Genomic DNA, 24,346 nt, shown 5'->3' with positions numbered 1-24,346 from the left:
AGCTCCGTTACAGAGGGGAGGGGGGAGTAAGAGGGGAGAGGGGAGTAAGAAGAGGGGGGGAGTAAGAGGGGAGGGGGAAGTAAGAGGGGCGGAGTAAGAAGAGGCGAGGGGGGAGAGTAAGAAGAAGGGGGGAGTAAGAAGAGGGGAGGGAGGGAGTGAGGGGGGGTGTAAGAAGGAGGGGAGAAAAGAAAAAGAGGGGGAGGGGAGTAAGAAGAGGGGGAGGGGAGTAAGAAGAGGGGGAGGGGGAGTAAGAAGGAGGGGAGATAAGAAAAAGAGGGGGGTAAGAAGAAGAAGGGGGGGTAAGAAAAAGAGGGGGAAGTAAGACGAAGAAGAAGAGGGAGTAAGAAAAAGAGGGGGGAGTAAGAATAAGAGGGAAGTAAGAAGGAGGGGAGATAAGAAAACGAGGGGGGTAAGAAGAAGAAGGGGGGAGTAAGAAAAAGAGTGGGGAGTAAGAAGAACAAGAGTGGGGAGTAATTAGAAGAAGGGGGTAAGAAGAAAGGGGAGTAAGAAGAAGAGGGGAAGGTAAGAAGAAGGGGGAGTAAGAAGAAGAGGGGGGAGTAAGAAGAAGAAGAAGGGGGTAAGAAGAAGAATGGGGTAAGAAGAAGAAGTGGGGGTAAGAAGAGGGGGTAAGAAGAAGAAGGGGGAGTAAGAAGAAGTAGGAGGGTTAAGAAGAAGAAGGGGGAGTAAGAAGAAGGGGGGTAAGAAGAAGGGGGAGTAATAAGAAGAAGGGGGTAAGAAGAACAAGGGGGGGAGTAAGAAGAACAAGGGGGGAAGTAAGAAGAACACAGGAAGGAGGGGGGTAAGAAGAACACAGGGCGGGTGAGGAGAACACACAGAGGAAGGAGTGAGAAGAACACAGGAGGGTGGAGGGGGGATGAGAAGAGCACAGGGAGGGTGGGTGAGTGTGAAAAGAGACCGCTAGGGGAGGGTGGGGGAGAGGATAGACCACTAATGGGCAGGGGAGAGCTCTAAGGGACAGAAGGGACAGCTCTATAGGACAGGGAGCAAGACAGGGAGCTCTTTCACAACACACACACACACACTGCATCCCTATACATACACAGAAACACACAATGCATCCATTACACACACACACACACAATGCATCATTTGCACACATACACAGAAACACAATGCATCTCTTACACTCAATGCACACACATACAGACACACACCTTGCATACAAACACAGATTCACACAATGCATCCCTTACACACAACCAGAAACACATAATACATCCCTTATACACAAATACACACTGCATCACCTGCACAAACTGGTATCCCTATACACTACATACCATAAGCACACATATTAGATCCTCTACAATAACACATCCCCTACACACTCCACTCCCTGTGAGTGAACTCATGGGTGGGTGGAACATATAAGTGGACTTATGAGTGGGCCTTATGGGCATACCCACCGTCAGGCCCTGGGGCCCAGACCTTGAGCTGTGTAAGAGGCCCCCCAAAAATGGAGCTGCTTCCAATTCTCCCAGAACATTGAATTTTGTGACCACAGTTGCAAACAGCCTCCAGAGATCCTGTTCTACACCAGACCAGTGGAGCCAAACTGCAGCCAATCATCATCCTCATCTAATTGTAAGTAGGCAATATAGTATATTATTAGTGACACTAATCTATAATTTACCTCACATTAAAGGGACACTATAGCTTAATGAAGTGGTTCTGGTGTCTATAGCTGGTCCCTGCAGGCTTTTAAATGTAAACACACACTGTGTGCAGCACTGGCGTTAGCTCATATGGCAGATCATATGGGTGGGGCATTGTGATGTCACATGGGGGGCAGCAAATTTATATTTTGTCTAGGGCGGCAAAAATCCTTGCACCGGCTCTGATCCTGGGCAGGTGCACCAGTCTACTGGTGACCCACAGGAGGGGAGTGCACTGATTGCACTGCACTCTCCTCCTACCCAGACCCGTCTTGACCACAGTGCAAATGCCCTCTGCCCTCTGCCCCTAATTTACAGTGGCTCACACTCACAACAAGCAGTGCCTGGAGCCCTTTGCAGAGACGGAAACAAAGAGGTTCTGCGGCAGCTGGCCGTCCTGCAAGCATTACATTAAACAGCTGTTCCCCATGCAGCCACAGGTGGCGTTGTGCTGGGAGACTGTGATTACTCTTCACTTTCTCCCAGCCTACAGAGCAGCGCATGGGGGAGAGAGAGAAGGAGGCATGATTTAATCTTACAATAAATCTTCTAAGCAAACCTTTATAAATTTGGGGGGATCAGCTCTGTTTCCACAGTTTATTGGTGTTTACTCTGATGTCTGTATTAATATTGAGGGATGTCTAAGTAGTAACGTCAGTGTGTGTCAGCAGGGCCAGCCGTTGGGGTGGGCAAGCTGTGCGGTCACGCAGGGTGCCATGACAACAGAGGCACCCAGCGGCCAACACAGCTCACAAGTTGGGTACACCAGCATATTTAATTTAAACAATTCGCTGGTGGTCCACTGGTGCGCACCAGCAGTAGGTGCAGTCAGATCATATCCTCTACCTCGTGGTTCCGGCGCTCAGTTAGTGAGTCAGAGCACAGGCTCAGAGATTCTCAGCCTGTGCTCTGACAACATTTAAAGTCAGAGCCGTGAAGGAGCGGGTATGGCAAAGAGCTACTGATTAGCATAACATCAATATCCGTTATAAAACCAGGAAAAGGTGGGCATGGATGGTGAACTGATTTGGTGGCGCAATGGGCCACTTGACTGGTTTTGCCCCCCAGGCCTAAGGCTGCCAGCCCTCCCCTGTGTGGAGGGTAGGGGTACTGCTGTGGGGGGACTGCTGGGGGTGGTAGGGGTACTGCTGTGGGGGAGTAGGGGTACTGCAGTGGGGGGGAAGGCGGTACTGCTGGGGGTGGTAGAGGTACTGCTGTGGGGGAGTAGGGGTGCGGGTGCTGTGTGTCAGTATCACCCACCCTCCCTCCTTCTTACCTTTAATGAAGTGGGGGGGGGGCGCCACAGCCATCCCTGGTGGTCTAGTGGTGGTAAGCACTGCAGGGGGAGGGATCTGTGAATCAGCTCCCCTGTCGTCCCGCGCAATGCTGTGTGGAGCATTGCCATGGTAACGCTCGGCAACGCTCCACACAGCATCGCGCGGGAGGACAGGGGAGCTGCATCACAGATCCCTCCCCCTGCCTCCCGACCCGGAAGCAGAGTAGGCACCTGCCGTTTCGGGCAGGCAGAGGGCCCGGCGTGCCACGCGTGCCATAGGTTCGCCATCACTGATCTATACCAACTTCAAACACAGCTTTCCTTTGAAACTGTCTTTCTGTCAGCTCAAATTACAAATCACAAACCGAACCGCAGAGCTGAACAGCAGCAAACCTTGCCAGCTCCTGCATCCTGTCAGGGTATTTATATCGGCAGACATTTTGTGCTATGATAGAAATACAAAGTGTATATTCTGAAGTCATTGCTAAACAGACCAGACTCCATTTTGTATCTTCAAGCTAACAAAAGAGACACAAAAGTTCTATCCTTTCTCTAAAACTGACTGCTTTGCCCGAGCAAATAGATAAGACATTGAGAATGGGGGTGGACAGACTGTCTAATTGCAAATGGAATATAATTTATTCTAAAAACCCAGACCTGGGTGACAGAGGATTAAATAATTAAATTTTACTTTCTATACCAACAGATTCTCATTGTATTTTGAGTTCATCTATAGTGTTATAAGCTGTCATATTAGGAATTATAGCAGAATTTGCAGACGCATAGTCTGGACAAGTCTGAAGAAATCCTCTTGATCTGACAGATAAAATAAGTTATTGGATACATAAAGATAACGTAAATGACGTCAAAAATAGCCACCAGGAAAAGTTAACTCTTTCCTGGATAGGTATGTCTAGTGGAACAATACTGCCATCTAGAGTCTGAATATTAAAATGATTACCTAGAAGGCAACCACACCCCACATTTGTGATTGGCTATCACTTAGAGGAATTTCCCCTTTAAAAAGTTAAGACAAGGGAAGAGAGAGAATTCAGAAAAATCCAAAGATTGAAGAGAGAGACATTACAACACTCTCGGGAGATTCAGAGAGATCCAGGCAGAATCGGGCGATCAGAGTAACCAAGAAACTCTTACACTCCATGCAGAGCAAGAGAGAGAAACATTCCTTGACACTTAGCTACCTGAGAACGTCTGATGAGAAAATATCTACTTAACTGGTAAATATACAGGCATTTAATTAATTAATTTAAATTAATTAAAATTAATAGCATGATATATGACTGGATAAATCATGTTTGATTTCATATTTAGAAATCTTAATTATTAAAGAATATATATATGGTTATAGCATCCCATCTGCAGCTGGGATCAATATAATCATTAATGTATTTGTGTGATTAATATCATGTTAGCATATCATGACCATTTATCCAGCTGTATTGATTGGCTCTAAAATAAGATAAAATATCTATTTAGACCATTAATAAAATATCAGCTAATATAACATAGTAGATTTCTCTCATTGGATAAAATCAAGGAAATGGTTGATGACTGGTTAAATGTTATTTATTAAAATTACATAGGAGTAGATCTTAACTACTTAGGAGGTCTAACCAGCATTGAAAGGGTTACTTCTGCCAGAAAGTTTTACTGCAGCTCTAAGGAATGCTCTGTCTCTGTTTCCTTCGCTGTAAAGAAAGAGTCATAAATCAGTCTTGACAGCTAATGGAGTCTATGCTGTACTAACCAGGAAGTAAATTGCCTATTGTATTGCATATTGTTTTATACTGCATATTAATTATTATTGCCATATTGTATTACATATTCATGTTATACTCGAATTCCATTGATTATTATCATGCATGTTACTCATCATTATTATTTAAATTGTTAAGAAATAAATATCTATTTTTATAACAATTTGTGATTTTTAATTACCGGTATATGGTTTTACATTTCATTTAACACGATAACGATTAGGGATCTGAGAATTGAAATAGTGGGCAATTTCTCATCTGTTTACATTATTATCCCATAAATATCCCCACAAATTGGAGGCACCGCTGCTGAGATCGTTTAAGTTGAAATTATATTCCATATACAATAATATTTTTGTAATTCATGCAATTAATCTTAATATAGAAAAGAGTTTTGTATTGAGATTAAATCACTGTATAAAATATGGCCAGCGGCAGCGATACATCTGTAACAGATAATTGTGAAATAATTGAAGACTTAAGAAAAAATGCTCTAATCAATATTCATAAACATATGAAAAATGATTTAAGCTATGATGTTTGGTTAAAAAGCATAGAATGGGATGCTAAACGGACGCTTATGACTGATGAACACATACTAAGAAACCTTAAAGTAATTGCTGAACAAAAGAACATAGAGAAAAAGATGGGGTACATAATACACTCTTGGCCTTTCTTTATGACAGCACTTCTTAAGGCATTAGATGAAAACAAGGTATTGAATACCAAACTGGACACGTACAGTGAACAATTTGGCATTCAAGATGGGAAACTCCAAGATTTACTTGCTGAGCATAAAACTCGTCAGGCTGATCATGAAAAAGAAATGACAGCTTTGATGGATAAATATGCACAGGAAATAAATCAGCTCAAAATGCAAGTGGATAAATATGAAAAGGATAGCCAGGAATCAGGCAGTGAGGTTGATAGCCATCATTCTGTGCCAAAAAGTTGCACAAAAATGAAAGAAAAGACTATCTATAAATCCCCTCCTTGTCATGATTTTCCCACACCAGACCAGGTTTTCATAAAACAGTCTGTAAGGAATGAGGTGAGTAATTCAGGAATATCACCTGTGAAACAGAATTCTCCATCTCCTGGCATTGCCAAACAACCTTGGCAATCTTGGGCAGAACAGTTTGAAAAAGCTGTCTTGGCCAAACTTGAGAGGGAGAGTCCAGTTCAAGGTGATAGGAATGAAAACAGACATGGTTCTGTACACTGGCAGGATTCTGATGCTGATCAGAATTGTGACAGTGAACAAGAAGCTCAGAGTGATGGGAGTGAAAGTGATTGCACTGTCCACTCTGAAGGCCATGTGACTGATATGCAATCTGCACTGTTGTACGGATCTAATTCCTCTTCGGCAGACAGATTGCATAGACGCTCAAACAGAAACAGAAGTCGTAAATCAACGACGCCTGTTTATGAATCGCCAAAGGTTGTTAAGTTCCTTAGAGAGACTGTCCCACAATTTTCTAGAGGTTCAGGAAACATATCTGAACATCTGGAAAATTATGATAGAGCAATGAATTCATTGGGCATGTTTGATGACATTCAAAAGAAATGGTTCATTACATGGACCTTTGATTCAATGTGCCGTGTTTATCTAGAGAGTCTTCAAGCTATGCAGTTAATGTCCTGGTCCAAGATGAAATATGAAATAATCATGGAATATGGTAAGTATAAAACCGTTGCTTCTGCAAAGAAGGCGCTTTATAACTTCAAGTGCCGTCCAGATCAAAGCCCCAGAGAATTTTTAGTAATTCTTAAGAATGCATACTCCGTGGCCCAAAGAAAACCCAGGTATGAAAGCACAGACTTCAAAGATCTGTATTTTCATGCCATGCCAGTAAGTATACAAATGAATCTTGCAAGAGATTATGATTGCAAGTTACCATTAGAATGGCTAGTCAGTCAGTGCATGAAATTGTATACTATACACCATGCACATGACGAAAATCAGCCAAAGGTTAAGAAACCTGGTGATAAAATGGTGTCAGAGACTAAAATTCAGTTAGGTTTAGAAACCCAACAGAAAAAGAGGACCTATTCTGAGGTTTTGAAAACACCAAAGCCTCAGAAACAGGAAAACGCCAGAAGCAATTCTGCAAACTCCTCTGGGTTAATAATAAACGCCCCTGGGTTAATAAGAACCAAGGCAATTCCCAATGGAGAAGGAATCCTCAGGGAAATAGGAGATATGGAAACAGAAACAACCAATCTGCTTCCAATAACTCCCAACAGTCTCAGCCATCCCAGCCAAATTCTAATGGGCAAAGACAAAACGGCAATGGGGGAAATAATTTGCGTCGTCAGGTTGGTCAATTGACAGATCAGATGGGCAAATTAATGGAGCAAATGACAAAGATCAACCAAGTCTTTGCTATCAATCCTTTTTTAGGAACAGCTCAAATTGCAGAGACACCTGTGCAATTGCAACAGCATCAACAAGTGCCGCAGCAAATATAGCTACAGTGACTAAACAGGATAGGTTGTCAATAGATGTAATGCCTAACCCTGTTTCCTTTCCAGGTACTAACAGTCAAATAAACGATAGTTGTGTTAGGAAACCTATTGCCAATCCCGTCACTTCACTTCCGGGTGAAGGAGGCGCAACGTGTTCCTCTGTTTTTTCATTTCAGCCAAAGGCTAAAATAGCCCCAGCAACCACTAGTTTCCAGGATCCAGCCCTGAAAGGGTTAACTGATGAGATGCCGACCACTAGTTCCCGCTTGACAGTTCAAGATAATCCTACAAAGGATGGGCCTGTGGGTAAGACTGAGCATTCCTCAGTACAGGTAGAAACTACTGCTGTGACCGGTAATGTATGGAAAACAAGTAATATGTTGACACATTCTAAATTCTTATGTGAATTAGAGGAACATGAAGGAAGGTAGAAATGTCTGTAGAAATACAGGATTCGCTACCCCAACCTTTCAAAGGGTTAATAGATACTGGTTTACAAGCCACGATCTTATCCAATACCTACTTCCAGCAGGTAATGGACTTAGCAACGGATAAGCCGAAGCTAAGAGATTTCCCCAATGCTCTGTTGAGTGTTGGAGGAAATGCACTTCATGTTATTGGCAATACTTGGTTAAAGTTTAAAATAGGTAACAAAACCTTTAGACACCCGGTGATAGTGGTAGATCTCCCCTATAACCGACTAATTCTGGGTATAGATATACTCAGAAGACTTAACACAATTATTGACTGTGTAAATGGAATTGTATGGTCGCAAGCTAAGTTTCCTATAACCTATGAGAAATCACATGTACAATCTGATCGTAACTGCCATGTGATAGAGGAAAGACCTGACTCAATAGAGGTACATTTTAGGAATAGTCAGTCACCTGACGTGACTATCCTGCAGGTGAATGACGCAATCGCACCTGTAGATGAGCATTCCGTAAGAATTGCTCCAGAGAGGATCCAGAATGTCTCTCTGGAAGGTGATGTTTTAACCATTTCTCTCCACAGGGACTATGTTGAATCTGTAGATCTGACAGGTCATGCTCAATTCCTTGCCAGAATTGAAAGGGTTAATAACAACTTATTCTTTCCTATTCAGATAAATGACTTAGGAAGAAATAGGAGTGCAAAGCTGGTCTTACAGAGTGAGAACAGCTATATTAGCAGAAGTCTGTTAAAGCAGATCGCTAATCCTAAAATGATCAGGTACGCTTCCCCACATGACAGGTGGATCCAGAACCTGGATGGCGAATCAGAGAGTCACAATGTGATAGCAAAATGTTTACTATCTATTTCCATCGGAAATAAGACAGTTAAACATTTATTCCTAGTGATAGACGAACCTCGCTATCAGGTTTACATTGGCAATGATGTCATACATCGCTTTGCCATACACCTTGACCTGATTAATTCCAACTTGTGGACAAGGTTAAAAGGCAATCCTTGTGGATACCTACACGAGGAAAACGCCCTGAAATCAGGACAAATACTACCATATGCGGTAAGTATCCAGGTTCCTGGTGACATAACCATTCCACAAGGGACAAGTAATTTTCTTTTACCCCTACAGGTCAAGGAGGGTCAGAGATTAGAAAACTCTGATGCCCTAATCTGTTTATCCAACAGGATACAACAATTAGGGATGGTGGTAACGCATACACCAATGGTAAGTATTGGTAAGAATTCCACCTATATAATGGTCAACAATGTTACACCCAATAATGTTACTTTACCAAAAGGAACATTATTAGGTCTAGCATTGGATGCTGAGTACTATACATTTGGTTTCCAAAACCAAATTATAGGCCTCATCCCTGAAGAATACTTAACTGAGGACGAAATTGTCGATCAAATATTCCATTCCTCCCCAGAAGGATTATTCACTATCCTATCTGTATATCCCTTCAACGTCGGAGAAGGCTTGTGTAATATCGAAGAAGCGTCAATCACCTTCGATCATCCGCTCAATGAGCAGGAATCACAAGGGTATCACGACCAAAGAGAAAAGGTAAGTCAACACCGAACTGACCTAACTTCTAGGCTTGAAGAAGCTTATGAGATAGGCCAGCCTGAAATCTTTCCAGGATTTCAGGAAAGGCTAGAAGAGCAAATATCTTTAGCTGACGGTTGCTCCAACGATGCTGAGCGACAGCAGCTAAAGGAAATCCTTTTGGAATTCCAAGATATTTTTGCCAAAGATTCATACGACTGTGGGTTAACTAACCTCCACGTAGCTAGAATACAAACTGATCCAAATTTACCACCTGTATTTATCAAACAATATAGACTCCCATTAGCGTCATACGATGGTCTACAAGACATCATTCAGAATTTAAAGGAAAGGGGCATTATACATCCAGTGCACAGTTCGTATAATAATCCGATCTTGGGGATTCTGAAACCTAATGGACAATGGCGTTTATGCGCTGACTTACGACAGCTAAATAAACGCGTCTATATGTCTGGTTGGCCAGTGCCATACATAGACCAATGTTTGGTACAAATGCAGGGATCCAAAATATTCACTGCCATTGACTGTGCGCAGGGATATTGGACTGTACCAGTCCATAATGAAGACCAATACAAATTGGCCTTCACATTTGGAAAGCAGCAGTATACCTGGACCCGTATGCCTTTCGGTTACATAAACTCTGGTCATGAATTCGCTGTGTTCATGCATAAAGCTATGCCTGATGCACTCGAGAGAGGAACGTTATCATATGTCGACGATGTCTTGCTGAAAAGCACTTCCTTTGATAAGCATATCATAGAGACAGGCAGGGATTAAACTGTCTTTACAAAAGGCACAATGGTGCCGCACCCATGTCAATTTCCTTGGACATGAGGTAACCTCTGAAGGATTAAATCCCCAGAGGAAGAAGGTTGAAGCCGTACTAAAGGCTAAAACACCTTCAAACATCAGGGAATTAAGATCGTTCCTTGGTATGACTAACTACTCCCGTAAGTTTATAGATAACTATGCAGAAATAACGAAACCACTCTTACACCTGCTTAAAAAGGAAACTACCTGGAACTGGGGGGAGCCTCAGGACCTAGCGGTAAGTGAACTGAGGAGGAAGCTCACTCAGGCACCCTGTTTAGCATACCCAGAGGGGGGTAAACCCTTCTATCTGGAGACAGGATATACCGATTTAAGCATAAGTGCTGTACTGTATCAGAAGCAGGACAGCTTAAACAAAGTTATTGCATATGCTAGCAAGACTTTGTCACCTGTTGAAGTTAAATTCAACGCGTGTGAGAAGGCGTTATTGTCGACTGTTTGGGCACTACAAGATTTTCGTAGCTATATCCAAGGTGAGAAAATAATTGTAGAAACAGCTCACCAACCTCTACAGTATCTGCAGAGTGAAAGAATTAGAGACGGTAATCTCTCTAACAGTCGGATTACTGCATGGACTCTATCCTTACAGGGATGGCCGTTAGAAGTCCGTTATAAACATAATAAGAGAAGCCCTGTTGCCCAAGGTTTAGCAGAATTACATGATTGTACTGCTCCATCTCTGGATGATAATGACACCGGAGATGACTTCATAGAAGAGCAATTGCTTTCCCCTTATAAAGTTTATGATGAGGAATACTGTCGACCACTACCGTGGGTATACATTGATGGTTGTTCATATCACCACGTCGCTGGTGCTGAACGGAAGTTAGTTGCAGGTATCGGAATCGCCTGGATAGGTGATTATCCCAATGTATCTATAGGATACAGTATTGGTCCCAAAAGCAGTCAGATAGCCGAACTCTGTGCAGTATATAAGACCATTCAAATGGCAATAGAATATAGTATCACAGAATTTGTTATCATAACTGATTCCAACTATGTTCGTAACAGTTTCGTTGAATATCTGCCTAGCTGGAAACGTAACCAAATGCTAAAAAGCAATAACAAACCTGTTAAACATGGGAAATTGTTTTGTAAAATAGATGAACTGGTTAAGGAACATGGTTTAACCATATATTGGAAGAAAACCAAAGGCCATTCTAAGATAGAAGGTATTGACAAGGATGGTAATGACTTAGCCGATTCACTGGCAAAACAAGCAGCCATCAATGGTCAAACCCTAAACATTGATGATCTTATGGGTTCAATTAACGTTGAAGCCATAACTAGACGACAGGCTAGAGATAATGCCGACTTAAATGTCGTGCAATGGAGTCAAGAAGCTCCTAGTGAGGACCTGATTACCAGTCAGAAGAACGATCCTGTCATAGGTATATTCTATAAACATATAGAAGACCCTACTGCCAATCCCATCACAGATGAGGATTGCAAAGATAATGAAGATTTACGAATCTTAATGAGATATAAAGTCCAATTTAGTATCATGGATGGGTTGCTGGTCAGAACTTCTAAACATGGTATTCAACAATGGGTAGTCCCAACTGTATACCGAGGGTTAATGCTCCAACACGCACATGATGCACCTACATCTGGGCATCGTGGTGATAAGATCACATATGAGATATTGCGTGATTATGCATATTGGCCACACATGTTAAGAGATGTTAAGACATACTGTCAGGGATGCTTGAATTGTCCGCAATATCAACCCCATGGACCAACCCATCGTGCACCACTTCAGAAGAGGGGGGTGTCATTACCCTGGTCTGATATCCAAATTGACTTTATAGGTCCTGTAACAAGATCTTCAAGAGGTAACAAATACATGTTAACCGTTACATGTATGTACACAAAGTGGATAGAATGTTTGCCTTGTAAAGAGAACACGAGTACCGTGTGCGCCACTTTGTTGATTAACCATGTCTTTTCCAGGTTCGGTCTGCCTCAAAGAATTGAGTCAGACAGAGGTAGTCATTTTACCAGCGAAATAATGGCTAAGATGTGGAACATTCTAGGTGTTAAACGAAAGCTACATATTGCATACCGCGCTGCGTCTAGCGGGGGGTAGAGCGATATAACCAGTCTATCGTTAATATTCTGAAAAAGTATGTTAAGGAGTCTGGTAAAGACTGGGACATTAAATTGCCCCTAGTTTTAATGGTGATTAGAGCTACACCTAGCACTGCTACCAAATTGTCACCTTTTGAATTGATGACAGGAAGAAAGATGGTTTTACCACAGCATTTACTATATCGTACTTCAGATCATAATTTGATCAATGCTGCCACTACGCATCAGTATATCGAAGATTTGCGCAAGCATTTACAACAAGCGTTTGCTTTTGCCCAAAAGAATCTAGAGAAAGCAGCAACAGGGGTTAAAACCTATTACGATTTAAAAACCACGAAAAAGGAATATGAGATAACAGATCAAGTCTATCTGTATAATTTTGCGCGAAATCAAGTCAAGGAAAATAATTTTTTACCTTCTTGGAAAGGGCCATATGTCATCATTGACAAAATTTCCCCAGTAGCGTACAAAATAAAAATTCCTAAGGATGGTGATTTTATTGAAAAGTGGGTTCACATTAACCAGTTGCGTGCTTGTCATCCTAAATCTCAATTAAGGATTATAGGTGTGGATTCGGATGCAGAAAGGTGAACGACTAACCTGGATGAATGCTTGATTCACGTGGTATCGTATGATGTGAAATGTTGTGATGTGCCATGATCTCATATACGTTCATGTCATTAACCATTTCCTTGCCATCCAATAACTACATTTTCTAAGCAGGTTACCAGCTTGTTTAGTTGCTATAGGCATATTGCTGAGGAGTCAGTAATAAATGTAGTGAGGGATGAAGTTATAAAAATAGAATTAGAGAGAATACATATGTTGATGAATCGTAATAATGCATAGTCCTAGGCCAAGTGATGTCATACTGTTATAAGTTTGTATACTTAACAAACCTTGAATCATTAGTAGATAAGTCTGAAACGAGTACCTGATCCGTGACTGTCGAAAGATGTCTAACAAGGATGTGGCGTGTTTCTGGATCGTACTGCTCCTGTGCCAAGAGCTACGGACTGACCCGATCACAGAGATGGGACCATCCTCCGGCATCCTGATTCAAGAGACACCAGGGTTCATCTTAACAGAGAAGAGGATTCTTACCCGACGTGTGTTCGTCAGCTTGGACCCCAAGATTTCCATCGAGAAGGCGTACAACATTTCATCGATGCAGCTTCCTGAGTTACAGACTTGGTACCAGATGCACCTCCAAAGAGCACAGGACCATGTGCGAAACATCTTGGTGCAAGCCCGGAAACCATTTGTACCCAGTTCTATTTCGATGAGCAACCGACCCAAAAGGTTCCTCACCGCTATAATTGTTGCATTAGTTTGTGCCACTGTCGGTGCAGTTGTCGCAACTGGAATGTCTGCAGCCAACTCTATTACTGTCCAAAAGCTGGATATGGAAATCTATGCGCTAAAGCAACACATTAACGACATTCATCAGGTGATAAAACAGCAAAGAACACTTCTCCAAGACTTGTTAACTATTGTGGAAGACACAGTTGTTACAACAAATTTGCATTCGGAGTTAATTGCCAAATCCACTGAGTTGCACCAAAGTCATGACTTATTTAAGCGTGAACTTCTATTTCTGCATGACCCGATATTGTTCCACACACTTGCTTTTCTCGACGAAGTGCAAACTGGAATGACCGAATTGGCAGGGGGACGCATACCTCTGTATTTTGTATCCAAAGATATCGTTCATGCGATGCTCGCCAATGTGGATGGATGAACAATTGAGCCTATGCAATTAAATCTGGCCTTTGAGATGGGGAGCGCTATACCTCTCTTAATTGATCCGGAACGTATGGAGATTTGCTTTTTATTGGCCATACCATATGTAACTCCCAAAAACCTTTTTCAAATGAAAACAATCTACAATGTTGGTACATGGAAGGACAATATCCATGTAAAAGTCCAAACCCCAGATGTTTTGGCTTTTCAACCGTGGATACCAGATTGGTATTCAATACCCATTTTGAATGACTGTGAGAAATTCAAAGACAATAATTTCCAATGTGATAGAACACCTTTTGTGTACGATTCTACCAATGCTTTGTGTGGGATCGAGTACCTTAAACATGGCTCTGAAACATGTCAAGTGACTATGTCAAAAACCGACAGTAATGCGTTAGTACATGCTCTCTTAGTAAAAGATAAATGGTTGGTAAGCACGTGTCTTAAAAACATGAGTGTTTTTCGCAGGGACCAGGTGACTAATAAAGTAATTGCCTTACCAGCACCTGTATCACTGATCAAGGTACCCCACGACTCTCGTATCACCATCGGTGACGTTACGCTATACCCAGTGTACACTGACGTCCTCGAAAGTGCTATTGAGATGGTGGATCCCTTCCAGAATCTAGATATCCCTCTAGATCCTAATCTAAAGTTCTTGCTGGACCATAAGCCCAACCACACTATCCAAATGTCAATCAAGAAAGATAACATTTCTGTGGACACATTTAAATACTCTGAGTTAGATACTGACCTTATTGATCGTGTTGACTGGTTCATCCATGTTAAGATTGTTATTGGGTGTGTTATGATAATGATGTTATTATGGTTGATTGTACTAAGCATAAAGTTCAAAACACTTACAGGTACAAAAACATACGAAAATGTTCATTCCACGCATGAGCCTATGTCAGAAATGATGTGATTGCACACTATGTCTTGTGACTTCCATAGTGCCTACTCATAAGCTAAATTAATTGGCTATAACAGGCACTAAGGGGGGTTATGTCAGGGTATTTATATCGGCAGACATTTTGTGCTATGATAGAAATACAAAGTGTATATTCTGAAGTCATTGCTAAACAGACCAGACTCCATTTTGTATCTTCAAGCTAACAAAAGAGACACAAAAGTTCTATCCTTTCTCTAAAACTGACTGCTTTGCCCGAGCAAATAGATAAGACATTGAGAATGGGGGTGGACAGACTGTCTAATTGCAAATGGAATATAATAAATTCTAAAAACCCAGACCTGGGTGACAGAGGATTAAATAATTAAATTTTACTTTCTATACCAACAGATTCTCATTGTATTTTGAGTTCATCTATAGTGTTATAAGCTGTCATATTAGGAATTATAGCAGAATTTGCAGACGCATAGTCTGGACAAGTCTGAAGAAATCCTCTTGATCTGACAGATAAAATAAGTTATTGGATACATAAAGATAACGTAAATGACGTCAAAAATAGCCACCAGGAAAAGTTAACTCTTTCCTGGATAGGTATGTCTAGTGGAACAATACTGCCATCTAGAGTCTGAATATTAAAATGATTACCTAGAAGGCAACCACACCCCACATTTGTGATTGGCTATCACTTAGAGGAATTTCCCCTTTAAAAAGTTAAGACAAGGGAAGAGAGAGAATTCAGAAAAATCCAAAGATTGAAGAGAGAGACATTACAACACTCTCGGGAGATTCAGAGAGATCCAGGCAGAATCGGGCGATCAGAGTAACCAAGAAACTCTTACACTCCATGCAGAGCAAGAGAGAGAAACATTCCTTGACACTTAGCTACCTGAGAACGTCTGATGAGAAAATATCTACTTAACTGGTAAATATACAGGCATTTAATTAATTAATTTAAATTAATTAAAATTAATAGCATGATATATGACTGGATAAATCATGTTTGATTTCATATTTAGAAATCTTAATTATTAAAGAATATATATATGGTTATAGCATCCCATCTGCAGCTGGGATCAATATAATCATTAATGTATTTGTGTGATTAATATCATGTTAGCATATCATGACCATTTATCCAGCTGTATTGATTGGCTCTAAAATAAGATAAAATATCTATTTAGACAATTAATAAAATATCAGCTAATATAACATAGTAGATTTCTCTCATTGGATAAAATCAAGGAAATGGTTGATGACTGGTTAAATGTTATTTATTAAAATTACATAGGAGTAGATCTTAACTACTTAGGAGGTCTAACCAGCATTGAAAGGGTTACTTCTGCCAGAAAGTTTTACTGCAGCTCTAAGGAATGCTCTGTCTCTGTTTCCTTCGCTGTAAAGAAAGAGTCGTAAATCAGTCTTGACAGCTAATGGAGTCTATGCTGTACTAACCAGGAAGTAAATTGCCTATTGTATTGCATATTGTTTTATACTGCATATTAATTATTATTGCCATATTGTATTACATATTCATGTTATACTCGAATTCCATTGATTATTATCATGCATGTTACTCATCATTATTATTTAAATTGTTAAGAAATAAATATCTATTTTTATAACAATTTGTGATTTTTAATTACCGGTATATGGTTTTACATTTCATTTAACACGATAACGATTAGGGATCTGAGAATTGAAATAGTGGGCAATTTCTCATCTGTTTACATTATTATCCCATAAATATCCCCACAATCCAGAGGCAAAAAAGTGACATAACCCTACTAAAACGGCACCTAACAGCCAGATTGGGGCTCCCAAGCGATGGGGGAAATCGGGACACACAAAGCGGTACCTTCCAAGCGACGATCGACCCGACCAAACCCCCACATGCCGTTGAGGCCTACTGGCATGGCGGCCGTGGGGGAGACGGCAGCTCTCCCGCCGCCGAGGGCAAGGAGAGCACAGACCCGGAGCCCCCCCCCCCCTCTGGACCGGTGGGGGACATCCCGGTCCTAGCTCAAGTGACTAACCGGCCATGCAAGGCTCAAGCGACAGGACCACACAGCCCAGGGGCCACGGGCGGAGCCCACAAGATGGCGGTCGACCCATGCTATAATGCCGTGTACACGATCGAGAGAGAGATGGAGCTCAGGTACAACCGCATATTCAGGGCCACCTGGAAGAAGCTAAAGGCTCTACTGTGGCCCCCACAACCAGAATCTTCAACCGGCAGTATGCTGCAGGGATCTCAGTGTACAGGCAAAAAGAAGGATGGGATAAACCCCCCTCCCCATATGGCCACTTCTAAGACGCGGCCCAACCCAACAGTACCCACACGGAGCAAAGCCGCGTCTGCAGAAGGCCTGCACAACGCTCATAAAAATGCGGCACAACATTATAGGCAGCCCCGTCGGACAGCAACACCCCCCCAAAGCAGACTCAGGAGGGGTATAGCCCACCCAGACAGCGCGAGTAGACGGTGGATTGCCGAGCCTAAACCAGCGGATTCCACAACACTGCCACAGCGATCCGGCAAAGGTCAGAGACAACGCCGATCAGCACAAGGCACTGCCAAGGCCCCCAGATACTCACCAGGAGAACCTGCAACCGCCTCTGCCGCTCCTCTCCTCTACACACCCAGAACGTGGGGCAAGCAGCTCCAGCAACTGGCACAGGACTATACTTTGCCCACACGTGGCATCGGTTGACCGGCACTATGGGAGAGAGGCCCACCCTAAGGTTACTTGGGACACCGGCTACCCACTTCTGTATGGACACTTACTCTCGAGACCCACTCACCCTAGACATACACTAGCCAGCCTACACGTACCATAACACATAATGTGAAGGCGTACAGCCTTAGTGCCACCGGTTACTATGCTCTGCAATGCAGTTTACCCGATGTCTTTGAGCTAAACCACACTAGTTCGACCACGCTATAATATCTAACACTCACTATGTTAATTAATTTTAGCATGTACTAAACTGTATTCCTGATGTTTGAACCCTATAAGTAGACTAAGCTTGTTTCCTTTAAATCACATATTTCTTAACGTGTACCAAGCATAGAGCAACATCACATGCTAAGATTTTTATTATTTGTATCATTTTTTTTTTTTACCAATTATCTCCTTTGCTTAAGCAGCACTCAGCAAGCACATGATTAAGCAGCCAGAGATAGACTAGTTGCATGCCCCACTCGAATCTATGTTTTACTATAAATATGCAAAGTCTCAGCTACACCAAAGCTTGTTTCCTATTTAACTAACAATCAGCAAAGTTTTAGCCATGAAGAATGATTTGCAGTTAGATATATGTACCTAGCTTGTTTACCATTGTATAAATATAAAAATGCACTGAGAATGCAATGCTTTCTATGTGAATTAACCTATAATATAAAAATTGTGCAAGTACTAACCTAAACCCTAATGTTATAACTGTTTCTCGAAAAGCATGAGGACTGCCGTTGGGGTACCACATGCCCGCTTGTTATATCTCAATGCACTGAAAAAATAAAGAATTTAAAAAAAATAAATATAGCAGATGTGAACCATGTTGTAAAAATTCATTTTAAGAGATACCAGCACAAGTGAAGCAACATTTTTAAGTTAATCTTACTTTTTGCATACTTGTTTAAGTCTGCTTGAAGCATTTGCATTTGTCCTTCCAAAGTCTTCATTTGGCTTTTAACTACTTCGACCTCTGCAAAAACCAAGAAGCTCATTTTAAAATCTATTTGCACTTTTTGTAGGTAAACCACCTGCACAAATTTTCCATTAATCAAGTTTCAGGTCTTGCATGTCTTATTTTTTAAGGTATATTTTTCTTACCCCGTGCAATGCAGGTAGAGAAATTTGTCTCATAACTCTCTTATTCATAAATCTCATGAATAAGTTAAAATTTAAACAATCCACCAGAAGAAAAGTCATTAAAATGTAAATTTACATGTATTAATTTCTTCTTATAAAAAAACAACAACATTTTACCACAAGAGATCACAGGGACAAGAAGAACAAAGATGATTTGAGGCTCTGCTGCCCTTAATCATGAGCATATTCATGTATTGGAGTGTTTGTAGAAATCTAGACAGAACCATTCCTTGATTTTATATCCACATACTCTGATCCAAGACTACTAACATGACTTGAAAATGCTTATAGTTAAGGACAGCAGAGACCAAATGTATAAAGTGTACTTGGATATTTCTTGGTGGACTGCACTATTGGCAGACAGGGTGTTGGACTATGATAAATATGTACAGCATCCATGAAGGTGTTCACAAGACAAGTGACTACAGCGTGAGATGGGGAGTGGATAAGACACCCGTAGCACATCAGTTGTCATTGATAGCAATTGTGTACCAAAAAGAGGAGAAGGCATCTCAACGTCACACCTCACAAGTTATCTTGCTATAAGCACTCGGTATAAAAGTACTGTATTTGCAGGATTGTAAGTTCACAGGCAGGTACATGTTGATTATTATTTATCTGTCTATGCCTCTATTGTACAATGCTATGGAATATATGCTGCTATATAAATAACAAATAATAATAATTAAAATTTGGAAATTGAGATGTTAAAAGGGGACACAACAACAAATGAGCACAACCATTATTATGGAAAAGTTAGAAGATTGACATATATGTGTAACCTCAAGCAAAATGTAGCAATATTGAAACATTTTACAGAAAATTACTTTGATTTGCTACTTTTAGCTATTAGTGATTTGTGGAAATCATGTAGAATTATGTGTTTTTACCATTTCTGGTAAAAGTGTTAACATGCTTCAGGAATAAAATGTTTATGTTATAAAGAATTCCTAGTATCATATCTCCTAACATTTCAAATGGACAAAGAGGGACACTTTAATTTTAGGTGTGTGGAGCTCTGTTATACACTAAACACACATCACCATTATGAAGCTCCTAGAAAAGAGAGACATAAGGATATAAATAGGGATTTGAATCCAATATAGGGACTGTCCCACTTAAATAAGTACACTTGGGAAGTATACAATATTCACCTCTTAACTGAAATTAGCATATGGGTATGAAATAATTGAATGTAATTCCTTATAATATAGTTATAAGCTAGTTTACCTGATGTAGCACTCCGGCCCTGCTCTCCCTTTTCGCCAACAGAACCCTTCTCACCCTTCACTCCTGGCGGGCCAAGTTTACCCGGCGCTCCTTGACTTCCCCTGTTTCCTTGGAGACCTATGATTTATAGTTTAGATCATAACTATAAAATTTGAACTAGAACAAGAATATTGATTTACTTGTAAAACACCAGAATAAATGTCAATGTAATTTGCATGCCTCATAAATTGCTTGGTAACATAGAATCAAATTTAAAAAAACAGATGAATTTGTGAACATTCCTGTGTTGCCATAGTTCCAAACTAAACCACAATCACATCCCCAATATGATGTCCAGTTTTTGTTTTAAATACAGAGGGAGAAATATTCCCTCATCACTAAAAATGGGAATTTATTTTTCTTGGAACAAAAAACATATTAATAACAAGTTAATGCTACAATTCATATGTATAAGCAACAAGCCTGAACTTGCTAAATCAAATAGTTTGTTATGAGTTTGTAGTGGTTAGTGTTGAGAAATATGTGAGTTTGTAAAAATTCCTTTATTTTTTATTTTTGTTGTGTTTTCATTCTTCATTTTATCTGTTCTAAGATTCTAAAGGCATCATGATTCCCAAAATTATTCAGGAGAGTGTAGATATATCAGTGTCCAGGCCTCCTTATTCCACAAACAACTCAATAATATCTTGATTTTCAAAGGGGTAATGTTGAGATTGTACACTGATCGGCCACATCAAAACCACTGACAGGTGAAGTGAATAGCATTGATCATATTTGTAACGGACGCCTGGCACCCCGACTGGGTACCTCCGTTGAAGGATGCTCCTAGCGTTTCCTGAGGACTCCAAGCACTCTAGCAGACACCACAATCACCGAACCGAAGAAGCATATAAATCATCTCAAGCATATGAATGCTGCAGAAGGTTGAATAGGAAACCATACGAATAGGTTTACACTCCTAGCAGTCAAACTGGAACAGCATAAAATAAATCCTCCCCCAAGAATGAGACAACACTTCACTTTGAGGGTTAAAACAGGAACTCCCTGTACTGGCCTATACAGCCTATTTTATTCCCAATCCCCAAACACATTACAGCCCACAGGGTTTTGCAGAACAACCAATAATCACATTACAACTCATACAATGCAAGTACAGCAGCCAATCAGACACAATGGGACAATAGAAACACACCCAGCATATTCCTCCCCTCTGCTTAGGAGATAATTGAGTCAATTACTGTATCTACTCAATTATCTCCAAGCTGAAAAGTTACACTTTTTATACATTTTAATAAGCCCCTGATCTTACATCACATACGGACTTATATTTCTGTGATCAGCATAACTTGGGGAGCAACATATGTAAAAATCACATGAATCCGTCCAGGGGTTAAAAAGTTAGGTGACGTCCCTTTATGATCCCTTGCCAGCATGGCTTTACCTGGTCTGGCAGTGTCCCTGGGACAACGCCCTGCTGGAGAACAATGGAGCTGGGGGAGGGGAAGAGCCTCACCTTCCCAGGGATTCAAAGGGGAAGAAAAGTGTCCAAAAGGTTTCCATGTGTCCCTACACTGTTTTTTAAAAGGGCCAGCAGCAGCAATATAAAATACAACATGCCCACATATAGTTCTTTAACCCCTTAAGGACACATGACATGTGTGACATGTCAAGATTCCCTTTTATTCCAGAAGTGTGGTCCTTAAGGGGTTAAATGTACCAATTTTCCAGGGGCCATAGTCAGCAGGTAGGAGGCAGGCAGCCAGGCCCCTCCAATGCCCAGTGGCGAGGCGGGTTCCGCCACAATATTGTTATAATGACACCTGTTGAGGGGTGGGATATAATATGTAGCAAGTGAACAGTCAGTTCTTTAATTTCATGACGCGGTCAGAGCATCTCCAAATGGCAAGTCTTGTAAGGTGTTCCAGTTATGCAGTATTTTATACCTACCAAAAGTGGTGCAAGGAAGGACAACCGGTGAACCGGCGTCATGGTCATGGGTGACAAACCTTAATGCTGGCTGTAACAGAAAGGTGTCAGAACACATAGATTGTTGCATTGTTGGGAGAAGACCAGTCAGAGTGCCTATGTCCACTGCTGAAAGCAATCTTCATGGTCCAATACTTGAGCATCAGTATTGGACCATGGAGCAATAGAAGAAGTTTGCCTGGTCTGATGAATCATGTCAGCAGGATGCACTATGGGAAGAATGCAGGCCGGTGGAGGCAGTGTTATACTCTAAGCAATGTTCAGCGGGGAATAGTGATGTCGCGAACATAAAATTTTCCGTTCGCATACGGCGAACGCAAATTTCCGCAAATGTTCGCGAACGGGCAAACCGCCATAGACTTCAATGGGCAGGCGAATTTTAAAACCCACAGGGACTCTTTCTGGCCACAATAGTGATGGAAAAGTTGTTTCAAGGGGACTAACACCTGGACTGTGGCATGCCGGAGGGGGATCCATGGCAAAACTCCCATGGAAAATTACGTAGTTGATGCAGAGTCTGGTTTTAATCCATAAAGGGCATAAATCACCTAACATTCCTAAATTGTTTGGAATAACGTGCTTTAAAACATCAGGTATGATGTTGTATCGATCAGGTAGTGTAAGGGTTACGCCCGCTTCACAGTGACAGACCAAACTCCCCGTTTAACGCACTGCAAACTCCCCATTTGCACAAGGTTGGATACCAAGCTAGCCATGTCCCGTTCCTTGTCCTCACTGATGCCATTGAAGGTCTCTTCCTCCACCCAGCCACGTACAACACCAAGGATCCCCGAAAGGTGACAACAAGCCCCTTGGGACGCCTGCTGTGTTTGGTCTTCCACCTCCTCAAAGCCACCTTCCTCCTCTGACTCCTCTTCTTCAGAATCCTCTCTCTGCATTGCCTCTCTCTGCGTTATTATAAGGTGTGTTAAGTAGTACTATTCCTATCAGTTTAATCCCTGTTACGTCCCCTATCAGGGGACGTGTATATGGCATTGATTTTAGAAACCGGGAGATGGAAAAAGATGCTTGGTTGGTCCTCCTACTTCAAATTTGGGAAACTGCACGTGCAATCTAATGTGCCACCAGATAGGAGTGGTATGTTAAGTTGTCCCCCTCATCAGGCCTTTTTTAGTCGAATGTATTGCCCACTGTCAGTCCCTTCGGGATCCATCCCTCATTCATCTTAATAAAGGTGAGGTAATCTAGACTTTTTTGACCTAGGCGACTTCTCTTCTCAGTGACAATACCTCCTGCTGCACTGAAGGTCCTTTCTGACAGGACACTTGAAGCGGGGCAGGCCAGAAGTTCTATCGCAAATTGGGATAGCTCAGGCCACAGGTCAAGCCTGCACACCCAGTAGTCAAGGAGTTCATTGCTCCTCAGAGTGTCGATATCTGCAGTTAAGGCGAGGTAGCCTGCTACCTGTCGGTCGAGTCGTTCTCTGAGGGTGGCCCCCGAAGGTGTCATGCCTTAACTATGGTATCCTCTTACTTCCTGGTTCCACGGAGCCTAGCCACACCCCTTTATGACACGGTCTGCCTATTTAATCTGACTGCACCAGCTGATCTAGGCTGGATTATTGAACTACGTTCCGTACTCACTAACCGGCTACAACTTCGTTGTGAAAACCTCTGTTACCAGACCGGACTGAAAGACTCTGCAAGTTCCCTTCACCTCTCCTCATCAACAACTAAAAGCTTAACACTCTCCATCCAGGATAAACGCCTCTGAGGAGATCTCGGGAACCAGTGTTCTATGTGCCGGAAGCTAAGTAAAACCTCTGTGATAAGCATTGCATCTCAAGCTGTTATTTCCTGTCTCCAAAATCCTTCGATAATACAAAACCGTTACAGCTAACTTCAACTCATACTTTATCTCAGTTAGCTGCATCTGTCTTGCTTCGGTTAAAGTCTATGGAACAGCTATTGTGACTGCTTATCACCTAAACCGTTGATTCTACTAAGAGACTCTTTATTGATTCAGTGTCTGCAATTTACTACTTAAAGCTACAGTGCCTGTAATTGTGGACTTCAGTTATCATTTACTACTTAAAGCTACAGTGCCTGTAATTGTGGACTTCAGTTATCATTTACTACTTAAAGCTACAGTGCCTGTAATTGTGGACTTCAGTTATCATTTACTACTTAAAGCTACAGTGCCTGTAATTGTGGACTTCAGTTATCATTTACTACTTAAAGCTACAGTGCCTGTAATTGTGGACTTCAGTTATCATTTACTACTTAAAGCTACAGTGCTTATAATTGTGGACTTCAGTTATCGTTTATTACTTAAAACTACAGTACCTGTAAATTGGAATTAAAGTCAATACATTTTACTTTTTATAATAAATATTCAAACTATACGAAATCTGCAGTTGTGTCCCTTCATAACAAATGTTTAGACGTGACAGAATAATCCAGCCATTGTAATGGATCCAGCAGATTTCGATTCTACTATAACT

The 24,346-nt window shown here is 41.5% G+C and overlaps 1 protein-coding gene across 3 annotated transcripts in view; it reads right to left on the bottom strand.

Annotated features, from left to right (window-relative positions):
- LOC134575108 (pulmonary surfactant-associated protein D-like) overlaps positions 1 to 24,346 on the bottom strand; it is an 823,731-nt gene that overhangs the window by 5,614 nt on the left and 793,771 nt on the right. For all 3 annotated transcript variants that reach the window (XM_063434276.1, XM_063434274.1, XM_063434275.1), the window contains exons 4-5: positions 19,897 to 20,013; positions 18,416 to 18,499 (exon numbers count right to left, since the gene is read on the bottom strand). In XM_063434276.1, coding sequence (XP_063290346.1) covers positions 18,416 to 18,499; positions 19,897 to 20,013 — 201 coding nt within the window. The remainder of the gene's footprint in view (positions 1 to 18,415; positions 18,500 to 19,896; positions 20,014 to 24,346) is intronic.

This window comes from Pelobates fuscus, chromosome 10 (assembly GCF_036172605.1).
Source record: "Pelobates fuscus isolate aPelFus1 chromosome 10, aPelFus1.pri, whole genome shotgun sequence".
NCBI lineage: Eukaryota > Metazoa > Chordata > Amphibia > Anura > Pelobatidae > Pelobates > Pelobates fuscus.
The sequence above is the reverse complement of the archived record's forward strand: the minus strand, read 5'-3'. Positions and strand labels throughout refer to the sequence as shown.